The sequence below is a fragment of the Corvus cornix genome, chromosome 6, assembly GCF_000738735.6.
Source record: "Corvus cornix cornix isolate S_Up_H32 chromosome 6, ASM73873v5, whole genome shotgun sequence".
In the NCBI taxonomy this organism is placed as follows: domain Eukaryota; kingdom Metazoa; phylum Chordata; class Aves; order Passeriformes; family Corvidae; genus Corvus; species Corvus cornix.
This window is the reverse complement of record NC_046336.1, coordinates 2893110-2909548: the sequence shown is the minus strand read 5'-3', so window position 1 is coordinate 2909548 and position 16439 is coordinate 2893110. Positions and strand designations below refer to the sequence as shown.

Here is a 16439-nt window from a genome sequence, read left to right as displayed (position 1 = left end):
AATCAGAACTTTCATTTCATACAAGGTGTTTTTAATAATTTCCTTTGAGCTCCACTGGTGCTTTAGGGGAAAGGGGGGATGTGAGCTGCATGTTGATGAAGCCCAACAAAACAGCGGTGCTGGATCCGCATGCTAATGGAAGAGTTTGGATGTGTGGGATTGCCAGTGCTGTTTGTCTCTCTTGGCAGTGCTGAGCAACAAACAGTGCAGAATTCCATCCCTTCCAGGATTTCTCAAGGTGATACCCCTCTTGCCAATCCTCCCAGGACACAAAAACTTTTAGCAAATGCCAAATCTTTTTTGGTGGAGACAAGCAAAGGCCAGCTGGAAAGTTAACTCCCTTCTTTCTGCAGGAGTCCACGTGGTTCTAGTGAGACCCGAAAGAAAATTCTTTCAAGAAAGGCCTGTTTGACTGCAATTCAGAACAAGAAAACAGAAGAAATCCAGTTGTAAGCTGGGTGTAAAGGTATGAGGACCTGACATGGCAAAGGGCAATGTGTTGCTGTTAACTCAGGCTGAAGCACTGGGGAGAGGAAAGGAACCCATCCCACCTTAATCCTCAGGAAATGCACTCCTGAGAAGAAAGACTGACACGAAAGGAGGGGCATTTCGACCATGGTGGTGGAAGTGGGAATCTGGGAGGACAGGCAGCATCTGGTTCTTATCCAGTGTGGTCTTTTCTGATGGAGACATATCCTAACGGCAAAGGGACTTCGCCGGTGGGAGGAAGACTGGAAAAGCTTGTGCAGGCAGATTATTCATCCCTGCACTTCAGAAGTTCAAGGGTACTATTAGAACATCTCTTCTAATGTTTTATACACAATCTCCTGCCCATTTCCCCATCAGATTATAACCAATTATAGAATATCTTCTAGGGGAAGATGCACCCGTTCACCTGGAATGTTGAAGAGGTGAAGGATCTGCTTCCCTGGTTTGACTGCTGCAACAATTCATTGGTCTGTGTATTGGAATTTAATCCCTCTGTTCTACAGTGAAGCGTGACTTTCATTTCCAGCCAATAATTGCCGCTTCTTGCAAGATTAAGAGGCCCTTAGTTAGGGCTCTTTACAACTCTGTATTTTCTTTCCATGAAAATAATTAATAGCACCATCGAGTCACTACCAACATTCCAACTGCTCCAACAGGGAGACTGGCTTTGAGCAGAAAAGGAGCTGAGGAGATACTCTGGCTAAAACACTGATCAGAGAGCTGCTAGCTGCATTTCTGTGCTTTTGATAGATCAGCCAAACTAAAGCAAAAAGAACTTGGCAGCAAGTGACGTGATAGCCCAAAGGCTGAGAATATCCCATTTCTGCAGTGTTCCTGATCTTTACCAGAGACAGAATATTTCAACTAATGCTACATTTTGTCAAATGTTTTGAGCCACTTCCAAGTGTGTATGCCTCTAACTGTGGGTAAAACAGAGCATTTATTTAAGCCAGCCTGAAGATTTCATTTGAAAGCCTTCAAAGAGGAAAACGTTCTTTCTTTTTTTTTCTTTAAAAAAAAAAGGGGGGTCAGATTCCTGGAGAAGAACATACAAATATGATTGTAAAACTTCCAGCCAGTGTGGATCTTTTCACTAAAAACTCAGAGATTAATACTTCAATTAATTATCTGCATTTCACAGTCAGAAGCTTGACTAATATTATATACTGCTGAACAGCAATCTAATGCTATTAAGGACAAAATATTAAAACTTGGAGAGGCTTAAGATGGCACCCTCTTTTCCTTCTAACATTTTTACATGCTGAAACTGGAAAATTCAGAAAGAAAGGCACAGAAAGAACAGAATATGAGCTGTAGGTTCCCTGGAGAGAAGGACAAGAGCTTGAAATTCTTTGGAAGATTACAATCAAGCTTGCTGAGTTTAGAATATTTTTTCAAATCTGGAACTATTAAAAGGGACTCACACAGGATTCTTTCAATTCCTTTTCATTACAGTTCAAGCAATAATCAAAAAAATCAACAAAAGCATCCAGCCAGGGCGCTGTGTAAAAAAAAGCAAAAGTTACATTTCCATTTTCAGCATGTGGATACCTCCTCATCTTTCCAGGGTGGGCACATTCCCAGTTCAGCTTGAGACAAACATTACCATGTGCATATTCCACAGCAGCTTTAGAAGGGCTGGGGAGGGGAGGGAATAAACCTGCTGTGAGCAAGGGGCCAAGGAAAGCTGCTTTTTCCAAAGCTGCTTTTTCTCCCACATGTGCAAGGACCAGCTTGTGCAGCCCTGGTCATATGCAGCTGCTCTGGGTCTTGTTTTTGGCCAGGAGCCTGGTGGCCCAGCTCACTGAGCAGATGCCCTGGAACTGCAGTGGCTGGATGCTCCCTTGGAGATGTGGCACAGCAGCCCAGAGCCCAGACACGCTGTCCCCTCAGTGGTGTCCCCTCCCAAAGCTGCCAAAAGCCAAATGAATGCTCATGTCCTGTGCTCTGACTGCAAGGGATGTAACAAAGGCTTATTCTAAAAATGGTTTTAAAAAGGGAAAGCACTCACTGAATACTGAGTTTAAGGCGTTTTTCTTCCTCTCTCACCTGGTGAAAGTTTTGTGTGTGGTTGATTTTTTTTCCTGAATGCAAAAGTGTTGCAGAGATGATGGAAAGCAGCCCGCAGGAAGGAAAGCACATCTGCAGCGTCCTTGCAGGGCTCAGACACTGAGCTTTAACTCCAGCTAATAACACTTGACAAGAAAAAGGATCTCGTGGAGCACAAAAAACCACTCCCCTGCCAGGCTCAGAGCAGTCTGTGTGTGAAAACACCTGGTACCCAATGATCATCTGCAGCCTGGAAACCAAAACCCAGCTTCAATTTCTGCCTTTGGTATCCAACCAAGACACGCTGTTGCTTGGGATTCAGATGGCTGTTCCCTCTCCCCACTGGCTTCTCACAATATTTGGACTTTTTTATGGATGGAAACATATCAGAGTGCAAGACGCTGAACAGATGGAGCTACCAAGTTAAAAGGAGGTTTTCAGAGGATGCTTAAGGAAGAGAATTGTAATGTTGTGTTTCTGGAGGAAACCCATTTATCACGACTGCACCACATAAACTGAAGCAGAAAGTCCTGTTTTCCTCTATTTTCTACCTCTGCACGCAGAGGCAAAACGATTTGTGAAGGATTTCTGGTATTTATTAAGTGGTTTGAGCTGGATGAGCAGAGTTTATTTCACTTTGCTATTGGTAATTATGGTATCATGACCCTGTAATTAAAGTCCTGTCAGCCTTTCCACGCCAAGCCTCATTGAAGGGATTAAATCAGCCATTGGAAGCTGCAGAAGGTCAAAGCTCACCACTGCAGTTGGCAGCCTGGAGACTGCTGGGGTTTTCTTCTCCAAATGTGTATATTGATGAGCCCACTTCTTTCCCTATGCAGTTGCAAAAAATTAAAATAATAAAAAAGAGATGTCGTGGGGCACAGAAACGCTGTGTCATTTCAGACCTGCTGCCATGGGAAAACACCAGTACAGTCTCCTGAAAGGAAGGAGGGAAATTTCTGACCATGGTGCTGATTCCATGAACAAGAGAAACATCCTCTGTCAGGCTGACAGCAGAAAAGGGAGATATTTCAGTTCAATTCCCAGCTGTCTGTGGGTGGGGAGAGGGGAAAAAACAACCTCTGAGTAACAGGCTGGAGTTCTGTTGCTCAGGCTGTGCCAGCCAGCACCACGAATAACTGTGCAAATAAATATAAGCATAAAAATCACAGTTCTCTGTCGTGTGATCTGGGTTTCAGCTCATTAAGTTTGTTTTGCTGCACTGGTGATGCAAAGGAAACTTTCCACAAGCTGCCCTTGGCCTCTCTCCCCATCCTGGTGATCCCTGTTCTGTCTGGGCAAGAGCAAGATGGGGTTGAGCATTTTTTTGCATTTAAGGAGGATGATGTCACTACCCCTGAGAATATGATTTAATATCTTTCCCATCTCCAGAAGAAAAGGCCTCGCCATAAATCTGTGATGATCCAAATAGTTTGATTTCACTGAATTCAGATCTTTGCAGTGCTTGGACAATTAGCATTTTTTCAAACCCCAGTCAGCAATGGTTTGGTCATATATCTGAGGTGGGCTGTAGGTCAGCAATGGTTTGGTCAGATATCTGAGGTGGGCAGCCCATTTATTTTGTCTCTGTAGGGCTGTAGCTGGCAAAACCTGCAAAGTTCTTACACAGCAACAAATATTGACATCTAAGTTAAGAATGTTCCTGCCTAAATAAATGGTCATGTCCATGCAACACATTTAAATGTGTTCTAATTATTAAGTCAATGCCTGCCATTGGCTCCCCAAAATTATTGCTTTTTTCCCACTTGGGGAACCATAGGAAAATACATTGACAAACTTCCCTGAAGAATCATTTTCTTGTCAATGTAGAAAAAGCCACAAATCTGAAGTTGAGAATCTTCTGTTCCTTGGTAATCAGTGATTACTCTGCCTTAAGCAGCTCTGTCTGAGTGCTGTTTCTCCTGGAAAATGCCAGTGGAGTCACAGACACCACACGAAGCATCACTGTCGATGTATTTTTCAGTCACTGCTATCAATAGGTCAGATCAGTGCCTTTCTTTTTTTTTTTTCAATATGGAACAAAAAAGGTCACAAGCAGTTCCTGCTCCTCAAGGATAAAAATGACATGAATTATGGTGGGAGAGAGAATGGAGAATTCTGTGTGTTCTGGGACCAGACTGGAATCAGCCTGGGCTCTAAGAGGAATTCATGGCTATTTTCAGAGATTGTCCCCAGGAGCTCCTCCCTTCTCCTTCCCACCAAGCCTTCCATGCAGATAAGACAGAGCAAAAAATACTCCTCTGTTTTATCTGAATCACTGTGTTGAGAGCAACAAAAACAACCCCAAGGAAACATAAGTGCTTTTCTGGAAACAGGTTCCTACTGCTCAGCCTAATGTAAACAAGCTCTGACAGTGTTCATCATTTTCCTTTAAATAGATCTAAAAATATGAAGATTGACATTTATCATTGGGCTTCTGGACATCTGTAACCTGATGAATAAAGAAAGATGTACAAGGGAAGACATCAATAAGGAATTCAATATACCGAATATTATTTTAGGAAAAGTTATTGTATTTTGTTCTGCATGGCTTTCTCCTACTGGGAAGAAGAAAATAAGGAGAGAATGAAAATGAACTGTGATCTGTTTTTTCTTCAAGGGGGAGATTTTTTTTATTTTTAAACCACAAAACAACTTCACTCCAACGCAGGCAGTTGTGAAAAACAGTTCTAATCAGATACAAAAACCTGGTAAAAGGTTACAATGTATATTTTTGATACCAAGTCCAGAGACAACACCTTAGAATGTCAAATCGCTCTTTGTGCTGCAAGCAAGGCTGGAAAGATCTGTAGGGTTTTTTTTACCTGTACCATGATATTTTTCTAACTGCGAGAGCCACGCAGCTCTCTTCCTATTCCACCCCACAGCTGCCAGCTCCCATTTCAGCCAGATGTGTGATAAAGCAGTCAATATTCGCACCCCTAGTCTCTAAATCCAGAATACAGGCATTATTTGAAGTGTCCAAGGCGAGTTGGACAGGGCTTGGAGCACCCTGCTCTAGTGGATGGTGTCCCTGCCCAGGGCAGGGGGTGGAATGAGATGGTCTCTGATGTCCCTTCCAACCCAAACCATTCTGTGGTTCTGTGATTATTTTTAATTCCTACTTCCAAAAATGTGGCAAGAATTAAGACTTTCAGTTCAGGTTTGGTCAGGTCCCATCCTCCCTTTTTAAAATCCTTATCCTTGGGCCTTCCCAAGACAAAACCAAAGGGTATTCCAGTAGAAGTCTGTTTGAACTCTGGTCTTAACAAAACATCTTTCTCATTAACAGACCCCCTCAGCCTGGACCCTGGAGCCTCCACACACAGCAGTCCCCATATTGAATAGTCCCAAGAAAGAAGACAGGAAAGAATTAGGGGAGCCCAGGGCTTTGGAGGACTTGCTGTGTTAGGAAACAGACCTGGCAAGGAGCTGCTGCAATTCAACTCCCTGACCTTTAGAGGAATTCTTCTCAGCCACAAACAGCCTGACCAAGTAACTTTCCACGGCATGGGAAACTGGTTCAGGAGGAGATTTCTGCTTTCTACAAGAGAAAATGTCTCTGTATCCAGGGATTAGAACTCCCAGTCTGACTAAGACTGGAGGCTATAATTGTCCATGGCTGGATGAGCTCATATCAACTCTACGACGCGCGTGGGATTCGGGGGAGTGGATCAGAGGCACGCTTTGTTCCACATGAGGAGTTTAATTTTGAACTGGAACTCCTCCTGAACGTGTTCTTATACCCATGTGGCCAAGCTGACCTGCTGCCTGTACCACTGGGGTTGGTTCTTGAGATGCTTTAATGCTCTTTTAAAGAGAGGTTGCAAAAGGTCCATGTTCCCTGGGAAGGAAACAGATAAACTCCTCAGTAGAGTTCTGGGGAGGGTTTTGACCAAGGGAAACATCTGTGTGCCATTATATTGATACAGAAGTTTTGGAGCAGAGTTAAAGAGAGAGATACTGAATTGCAAGAGGCTAAGGGAGTTGGGAAAGTTAGTTTAAAAGAAATAATTACACCTATCTCTAAATGATGCTTCTCCTTAGGAGAGGTAAACGGTTTTCAAATTTGAGCGAGAGGGTCAGAGATGCTGAAGGAGACTTGACTTGGATTCACAGCAAAATGCTGAATTAATACTTGCAGTGCAGTGGAAGGGTCACAGGGCTTTACAGAAAGGTGAACAGTTTTCCTGGCATAGATGCTGAGAACAGCTCAAGAACTCATGTTACCAGATTTCTGCACAAAGGGAACAAATTCCCATGGGAGAATGAAATCCCTTTCTGCTTCAGTGCACATCCTGCTAAAAGCACTGTCAGCAGGCAGTTTACAGGTGACACCAGTTAATAAAATACACACAATAATCCAGGAGTCTCTTGTTAGTGTCAAAAGCTGAGCCCTGGCTGGGGATGGAGCAGACACATCTGTTTTGCAGATGAGGTGTTTAGAGCACAGGAGGAAGCTCACACAGCAGCCTGAAAAGGGCTGTGATTTCAAACTGCCAGGAGCATTCAGCACTTTGTGGGGTGACATCAGGAAATCTCGATGTCAGGAGAAAATGATTTGTCTGAGTTCACCTCTCCATTTGCAGCGTGTTGCAGCGCGGGCCTCGTTACCTCCTGCTGCAAGAACTGAACACGACAGCAAATCAAGGCTGGAATGAATCACAGAGCCATTCCCTCCTTATTCAAACAATAGCTACAGATTGGCGCTGCATAAAACCCCTCCAGATCTCGATTTCCCCCCCCAAGCCTCTGTGGCACCTCTGACCCTGTCCTGGCACTCACCTGGGCCCCAGAGGGTGATGCACTGCTGCTCGTGGGTCTGGCAGATGCCATTGTAGCAGTACCCATCCACGCCGTGGCAGCCGTGCCCGTCGTGCAGGTACACATTGGCCGGCACTGCGGACTGGCCCCCGTGCAGAACTCGGGCAGGTCACAGGAATTGCTCGACTCTCTGCAAGAAATCCCCGCTGGTTTGAGCTGCAAAACAAACAGGACTTCAGTGGTTGTGCCATGGCTGGGTCAGCCATGCAGCACATGAACAGATTTCCCCACTGGCCCGGCCCCAGCTGACTGCAGAGGAGAGCACAGGGATTACACAGCTCTAAATACGCTGATTTGAGCCACGCTGGGAGGGTTTGGCAGGAAGGAGGGTCAGACAAAGCTGCACACATGGTTCATGTGGCTCAGGCCAGAAGGCAACCCCAGCCCTGATGTTTGCAGTGTGGCTCCTCCATCGTGTCTGAACACAAAAACCCTGGAAAGGAGGATCTGGAGCACTGGGCAGAAGTCGGATCAGAGACCTTTCCATCCAGGGCAGCTGATCACAGAACACTGGGCTGTGTTAGGGCTCAGGAAGCCACCAGCCCACTTGATCCTGGATTCAGATGCCAAACAATTCCCAGGTTGGAAGGTTCAATTCAATGGTCTTGAATAGATCTTGAACCTGAATGAATCTATGGAGTTACATTTCCTCATGGAAATGTTGCTGTGATGGGCATCAAGATCTCTCAAACTTAATCACATGACTAGTCCATGTAACTGTTCCTGCCCTGTGCTGATTTCTATGGATAATGATATTTTTTTTGGATCTGATGGCATCCAGTAGGCGATGGTGGAATGTGCCAGTCTGAACATTCACATCTCATCAGCAGCCAGAAAGATGGGAGCAGCCCTGAATTTTAATCACATTGCCTTTGGTAAAAAGCAAAGAATATGAAGATTAATTTTGCTAAAAAGCAGTTCCTGGCTGTAGGGAACCCTTGCTGCTCCAGACCTGTGGGTTACCTTGCTGGATGCTTTATTAGCCCATAGGCAAGGGATGGTCTGAGAATTCAAACAGGTAAATGCCTGTGGCAAGTTGGCTTTTATGGAGTGTTAGGAGATCTCAACAGCTGATGAGCTGCTATTAAAAATACATATGCTGTTGATAGAATTAATAATTTAAGAGCCTTCCCCAAAAAAACAAGGTTCAGCATTTAATGACTGCTTGCCATGTAAGAAGGAGAAAAATTAAAGCACACAAAAGTTCCTGAAAAAGAAGTTTTGCATGAGCAGCTGGAGGGGCCAAAAAGAGCACAGACAATTTCAAAAGTCTGTTGCTCTGCTCCTTCAATAATTTATATTTTGAGAATTTTTTAATTGCTCACATGACATGCAAATATTTTAATGCTTATCGATACCAATTTGCTCATCCTCCATCCTTGCTTACTGCCCTGCAGTTGGGAAAATCATGGAATTCTGCCCTCCCCACCCAGAAAAGAGACATTTCCCGTGGTTCACCTGGCAGTCCTCGCAGCAGAGCCCATGTGCACACACTGCTCCTGGGTTCAAGGCACAGGTGGTTGCGTTACAGCACCGGTTTGTACATTCCTGGAGGAATTTGGAGGGTAAATTTAGAGCAGACAACGTTCAGTCACAATGAGCCGTAAATCAAGAGGCTGCCTATAGCTCTGCCAAGAAAAGCTGGGCATGAAATCATGAATTATGCATGAAATTCGACAACCTGATCCAAAGAGCCTTGTCTGCCCTCAGATTCAACAAGCCCAATAAGTGTAGTAAAACCAGAGAAGCTGCTGAGGAGGGCTGGTTTATTCCAGCTATGGATCTAATCCCAAATAGCACAAACAACCCAAGTGCTCTGACACCAACCCTGATAGAGCACTGTGGTGTTTTATTTCCATGGGAGTCAGAGGAATGATTCCATTGCCTGCAGAGAGGATCCAGGAGCTGTGCTGCAGTTGCTGAGCATCACAACTACAGCTCTATCTTGTGATAGCTGCTGGCCAGGCTCCTGCTTGGATGGAAGCTGGGGCTGCCACAGAGGAAGACAACGCCACGACTCCATGTAATCCCTTATCAGAGTACACCAGTAACAGAGCTCTGAGATATGGAATGAGCACGAACTGCAGCCTCACTCACTGATACACCCCAATTTCACACTTGTGGATTAGATGGTGGCATGTGTGGGCCTTCTGCAAACTTTACTGTCAGTAGAACGAGCTCGTAAGGAGCCTCAGAAAAGAATGGATTTGTTTTTTCAAGATAATGCCCACAAGCTGCAAGTTACACCAGCTGAGCTGGAATCTCATCTCTCTCACAGAAATAGCAGCAGATAAAATTGCTCTTCAGCTGTGTTAAGTCTGTTTGACTTAGCAAGGGATCACTAACAACATAGGGAACACAGGAAGAATAAGTGGGTTAGAAGGATGTTCACAGCCTCTTGTTACTTCGCTGACTTCTGAAAGCTTCCCAACTGCCAGGCAGGGCTAGCACTGACTCACCAGCAAAAAACAGAAGGATTCTCAGCACTCCACTGTTTTTTAGGTAATATCTTCCTGGATGTACAAAGCCAACTCTGCTCTGAAGCAGAGGAACAACTTCCTGCCCCTATTTTTGATCCCCAGAAGGCAGCAGGCTACGGAAATATTCCTGTGCAGCTGCTGCGTGTCAGGAGTAACGCTCCTCTGCACAGAGGCACATTTTATAAATTCCCCTCAAAAATAATCTGAGATGAGCAGAGCAGAGTGTCAGTCCCATTAAGGCCCTTCTGAAACAGTCAGCTGCAATACCCCATCCCCTGGCCCCACTGCAGCGTTCTGCACTCCACAGGCAGATTGGGATAAAGACACAGCTCTTGGAGTGGTGTTACAGCAGCCTCTGAAATTTCCAACTGCTGTCTCACTTATTGCTCATTGTAGGGAATGAGCTTGGTAAATAGTTTTTGTGCCTGGGTTATCAAACTGTCAGGAATGGTTTTAACGTAAACAAGCGAACAAACAGGAAAGGCTCACCAGGCTTTTGGAGGATGGAGGCTGCCACCCGAAATTACTGCTGTGCTGGAGTCTGTTGTTATTATGTTTTTTAATTTTTTTTTTTTATTGACAACAACAGCAGTGATGGGAGGGAGTTTCCCAGTGTGGCTCTCCTGGCTCATCAGAGGAACCAGAGCAGCCCAACCCCAGAACAAGCCGAGCACCACTTACGTGATGTCAGGCTCTGTCCTGTGGACAGGACACCTGGTTTTCACCCTCTCTTTTTTAGGAACACAAGACAGACTCTGCTGGGTCAGCCCATAACTCCTCTGTCTTTGTGTCCCCCTGAGAGCAGCCAGCAGAAGAAGTTTAAGGACATTGACACCTTCCCAGTCTCCTGCTTTTCCCTTAGCTCCACGGGCATTTTTAGCACCTGTAAGAGTCAGAGTAAAGGTACTCACAGGTAACCAACACAGTCAGGGAGCAGCTCCCTCTGCTTGTTCGAAACCTGCCATTTCCTAACTTCATCTGCTCATTTCTCATGAGGGACAATCTCTCCTCACTCACCCTTTTCCATTCCACTCACGATTTTATCAGCTTATGCTGCATTTTCCTTCATTTTCTCCTTTTCCAGCCAGAGCCCTTTCGAAACTTTGAACCACCTTATTGTGTTTCTCTCAATCTTTGTTCACTCTGCTTTATCCTCCCTGGGATCAGGGAGGGGTAGAGAAAACCTGCACAAGCAGTTTCAGGCACAACAGATTTATAGAGGTCTGCTGGTGCTTTGTTTTGTTTTCCTATTTCTCCCCTAGTACTTTCTAACAGCCTATTTACCTTTTAGACCACTCCTGAGCACTGGGCTGACATTTTCATGAGACTATTTATTGCAATATGAAGTCTTGTTCCTCCATGGTCAGAGTCAGCTCAGAGTCCATCATCTTCTTTGTGATTTTGGAATGTGCATCACTCCTCAGTGAGTCCCATTTCTCATCTTAATGCCTGTTCCAGCTGTCTCAGAAGGTTTCTCTGCAGTCCTTCACAGCCAGTTTTCATCTCTAGCAGCCTAACTAATATCATCAGCAAATTAAAGACTATTCCTCTTCCCAGGCTGTTTATGAAAATGCTGAGTTGTGTAGTCCCCAGGACACATCTCATGGATACAGCACAGCAGATCTCCTTCCACTGCATGAAATGGATGGTTTATATCTGGTGGTATTTTCTATCTTTTAACCCAATTTTTACCCATGCAGCTTTCTCTCCTTTACAGCTGCTCAATCTCCTAGAGAGGCTTTGGTGAAAGGTTTGGTCCAAAGCCTCTCTGAACTCACAGGCTGCAGTGACAGCCCTGTCCCTTTCCATCCACTTGTTAAGCCCTTCAGAGAACTGTGATGGCTTTTTAAGACAAGATCTTGTGAGACAAGATTTTGTAAGACAAGAGTTCCTGGCACAAAAGCTGTGTTGACTCGTCCCTGGCATGTCACAGCTGTTTGGGCACCCGCTCCTAATTACATTTGGAAGTAATTTGTCTGACTTCTGAGTGAGCAATTTGTAGTTTTCTATTCCCCCTTGCAGCTGGTTATAAAAGTAGACACATTTTCGTCTTTCAAGGACCGAGGATTTTTAGTTCTCTTCATTCTTTTATCGTTCCATTTATAATCTGCATTAACCCTCCTTCCACAGACACTGCAGCACATCAGACATTTTTGGTCATATAATCTAAAATTGTTAGCATCATTAAATCATGGAATGGTTTGGGTTGGAAGATACCAAAAATCATCCAGTGCCAGCCCTGCCATGGGCAGGGACACCTCCCACTGTCCCAGGCTGCTCCCAGCCCCAATGTCCAGCCTGGCCTTGGGCACTGCCAGGGATCCAGGGGCAGCCCCAGCTGCTCTGGGCACCCTGTGCCAGGGCCTGCCCACCCTCACAGAAGAATTTAATCCTAATATCACTGATTCTTGAATACTGCAACAGCATGGACAGAACTCAGCTGGTATAAATGACTGGGCAGTGAATCAGTAACTAATCACACAGGTTTTCTGCAACCACTCAGATTAGAGCAGTGAATCCCAAATACATTTAATTGCACCCAAGCTGCAGTTTTTCCAATAGAACTAGAAAGACAGAAAGACAGAAAGAAGAGGCAAATCAAGTCAGTGCTTGCTGACATTCAGTGGCTTTGATTTGAAAAGGTATCACTAATGTTCAGAAATGAAAACAAGAAAGATAACTGGGTTAGGAAAGACATTTGCAAGCTGCTTGCACTCTATTGACTTTAAACAAGGAGATAAGGCTGCTTCCTCCAACCTTGTTACCCTCAAGAGTGAGTGAACTGTCAGGAAATCCTCCTGGCTTGGACAAATCCAATACACTCCATGGGCAGGATGCAGCAGTATCTTGCTGTGTTAACTGCCCCATCTCTTTTGTCTGTAGGTCCCTATTTATCACAGGAAACAAATCCCTCATCTGCTGCTGCCTTTAATTCAGATAATCAGAGAGAAGTTCAATAAAGCCAATGAGGATGGGGTGTAAAAGGGATAAGGATGCCAGCTCGGATATCATTCGACCCCAGGTTTTGCCTATCTCCTGCTGATCTGAGGAGTCCTCTGACACATTCACTAAAGTAAATGGAACAATCTTTGAAGCAGCAGCAATCTGTTTGGGAGGCAGGGAAGGCTATTTCTGTTGGGAGGTAATTGGCTAGAGGGAAAGAAAAATCCCGCAGCGAAGAAAGGAAAGGTCTTGTACCTAAAAACTGGAGCTGCAATGAAAAATACCCAACCAATATTAATATTTCTATTTGTTTAGTGTTATATATGTGGATTAACAAGGCTCTGGCACAGGGTGACCAGAGAATGCTGCCCCTGGATCCCTGGCAGTGTCCCAGGCCAGGCTGGATGGGGCTTGGAGCAGCCTGGGATAGTGGAAGGTGTCCCTGCCCATGGCAGGGGGGGAATGGGGGAATGAGATTATCTTTAAGGTCTAATCCAAACCATTCTACGATTGCAGAGTTTCTATGGTTATATTGATAAAATACAAATATATGAGTGGCCTCTCATTGACAGAAACAAACCTTCAACTAACGCATGTTTTCTTGAGAAATTCGAGCCAAGTTCACAAACTTCTTTTGAGTTCAGCTGATTAGCTAATGCTGAAAGGAACTTCTAGGAACACGAGGTCATGGCCAGTCTGCTGGACAAGCCAGAGTTTGCTCTCTAAGGATGATCTGAGCACATTCTTAACCCAAGCTCTGCCTGAACTTCAGCAACTCGAATACACTCAGCACTCCCTGCACTTGTGAGACTCTCAGGTTTAAGCTGATGGGATGGAAGCAGAGAAGGGAGAGTTCTGTTTTACACCAAACACACCAAACCAAGCCTCCACTGTCAAAAACGTGCAGGCTGGAGGTGAGCAGTAACTCTCAGGTGGTGTCTTACCTCAGGCTCCCCGCAGTCACACTCCTCTCCATCTTCCACATAGCCATTCCCACACTTCTGGCCACCAAAGGACTCCTTGACTTCAGGCAGGTTAAAGAGACACATTCCCACTCCCTTCTCCAGGCTGTTTTCCAGGTCCTTTCTACTGCAGCTACTGAAGACCATGGGGAATGGATAGCTGGAAGAAAAACACATGGAGACAAAAGGGAAGGTTCTTATACAAGATGAAAACCTCTCTCTCCTGTCACACTGTGACATTTTAGCACATCTGTGCCTTAACCAGAAGATTGTGTTCACTTTTCATCACACAGAATTGAGCTAGAGCAATTCACTGTGAAATTGAGCCTAACACATTAATAATAATTTCTTACTATGAGTGAGAGAATTTCCACCTTTTCACTTCAATTTGTAGCTGCTCTTAAGGATTGGAAGTGTTCACATTAGAAATTCCTTCTCCCTCTTCTGCATATGGAGTTATAATTATGATCATGAGCCTAAAGAAATGCTGGGCTTGCAAGTAGTATCCTGCATTTGCAGGACTGCAAAAGATCCTAATCCTTCTTGGAAAATTCAGCCTCAAATGGCAAATTCATTCATCTTGCTCTGCAGAATGGTAAACTTCCTGCTCTTTTCAGGAAAGAAAAAAGAATAAAAGAAAAAACCCACTGTTACTTGATAAGAGCCTGCTTCTGCAATTCATCAAAGCTGAGCTTGGGAACTGCATGATTAAAGCAAAGACAGTTTTTATTTTAAATCAGCATGGCTGCAAGGACTGTCATGGAAATACTCCTGTTTTGAATTCCCACTGCTGAGTGCAGGGTTCGGCCCCGCTGGGCAGGCACACAACAGCTCCCATTTCTTTTGTGGAACACCCAGACAGTGCGAACCAAACAAACCCGTGCAGTACAAATACCAGCAGATAATTGGGGTTTTTTCTCTCGGAGAACTTGATTCCATTTCTGGTGATGAATGTTTGCAGTTTGCTTCACAGATGTGAGACCAAGTGACACCTGGGCCTGGCCCACAGCGTGGTGTCCTGAGGGCTGCTGTGCCTGCTCTGCGCTGAGATCAAATCAAAGAGTCATGGAATGGTTTGGGCTGGAAAAGGACTGGAGGACCATTTCACTCCACCTTCAGGGACACCTTCCACTATCCCAGGGTGCTCCAAGTCCCGTCCAACCTGGCCTTGGACACTGCCAGGGATCCAGGGGCAGCCACAGCTTCTCTGGTCAGGGGCCTGCCCACCCTCACAGGAAGAATTTCTTCCCCATATCTCATGTCCACATTGAATTACATTGAATCTGTGTCACAAACACGTTGTAGAAGAGCTTCTCCCTTCAAACCTGATACCTTTGTCACACCATGGCCCAGTAGTAACTCAACATTTCAGCAGCTCAGGAGCCAACCTGGCAATTTCACTTTACTCACCGAGTGCTTTGTGTCACCCGTGTGTTATTAGGATTGTTATCTTTGCAGACAAGCAAGATAACAGACAGAAATTCTGCACTGCTGAACTTCAGACCTGCATTAATCTCTGGGTGTTTCTGATATCCTGAAATGAAAAGCTTGTCTTGGGAATGATGATGCCCGTAGGTCTCAGAAAGGGATAATTTCTATTAAAAGGAAAGAAATGTTTGGCAACTATGAATGCAATAGAGCTTCCTATGCTGACATAAGGAAGTTAATTAGGATCTTCTAGAAGGTTATGGATACATTACAGAACAGAATATATTTTGTGCCTAGTTAAAATTACCTCTTTTACAGTTTCTGTTGCAATAAAACAGCCAGCTCATTGGAAAAGAACATAAACACGAGTCTGAAGAAGAAAATAATTTTCCAATATCACTATAGGGCTTGTCAAGTTAAACTAAACAGTTTTGAGTTTCACTGACACATGACTTCAGAAAGCTAATAGGCATCTCCATGTAATAAGCTGATTGCTGGAAAATATCAATGTTTCAGCAAAATGACAGAGCCTAAGACAAATAAAGAAATTTCAGAATAGCAGGAGGTAGGAGCCAGGCTGTTAGCTGGGCCCCAAGGGAGGACAGGGAATGTACTTGGAGTAATGGAACAGAAAATAAAGGCACTTGGAAAACTACTGACCATTTTATATTGAGCAATTGGAGATGTTCTTAACAGGACATTACAAACTGCTGTCCTGACCTAAGTCTGATCGGGAAGAAACCTCACAAAATTCTGTGTACTTGACCGTGAAGTAGATGGATGTACTTGTTCACTTGTTCACAGGATGGATTCCTGCCAAACAGCAGGAAAAAACAAAGAAACTCAGATATATCTGACTGATAAACCCTGATGAGGGCTTGATCAGACACAGCCCTCATATCAAAGCATGAATAAATGAATACTGCATCATCCAGGCAAGATCCAGCTCTTCAGTGGCACAGGTTTACTTTGATATCCACTGGGGTGAGACAAGGAGACAAACACACCTTACAGGGAGTGAAATCCATTCAGGAACACAGCTAATGCAGATTTCCATGTGACACCTCTCAGCCACACACAGAGCATGAGAACAGCTCACCAGTCAGAACTGTCAATGCTTTAGGGCTCTTTGCATCCCTGTTCTTTGCATCCCTGCATTCCCAGGATCATTTGCATGGATGTGAGGTGTGTCTGTCCATCAGCAGGAGGGCAGAGTCCTCTGCCTGTGCCAGAGGTGAAACTGTGTCATTTCTAATGAATGAGC

At 44.7% G+C, this 16439-nt stretch overlaps 1 protein-coding gene across 1 annotated transcript in view; it reads right to left on the bottom strand.

The window, feature by feature from the left end:
• Positions 1-16439, bottom strand: part of ADAM12 (ADAM metallopeptidase domain 12) — a 171186-nt gene that overhangs the window by 14486 nt on the left and 140261 nt on the right. The window contains 4 exon segments of the mRNA XM_019291242.3: positions 7324-7434; positions 7437-7518; positions 8821-8910; positions 13730-13907. Coding sequence (XP_019146787.3) covers positions 7324-7434; positions 7437-7518; positions 8821-8910; positions 13730-13907 — 461 coding nt within the window.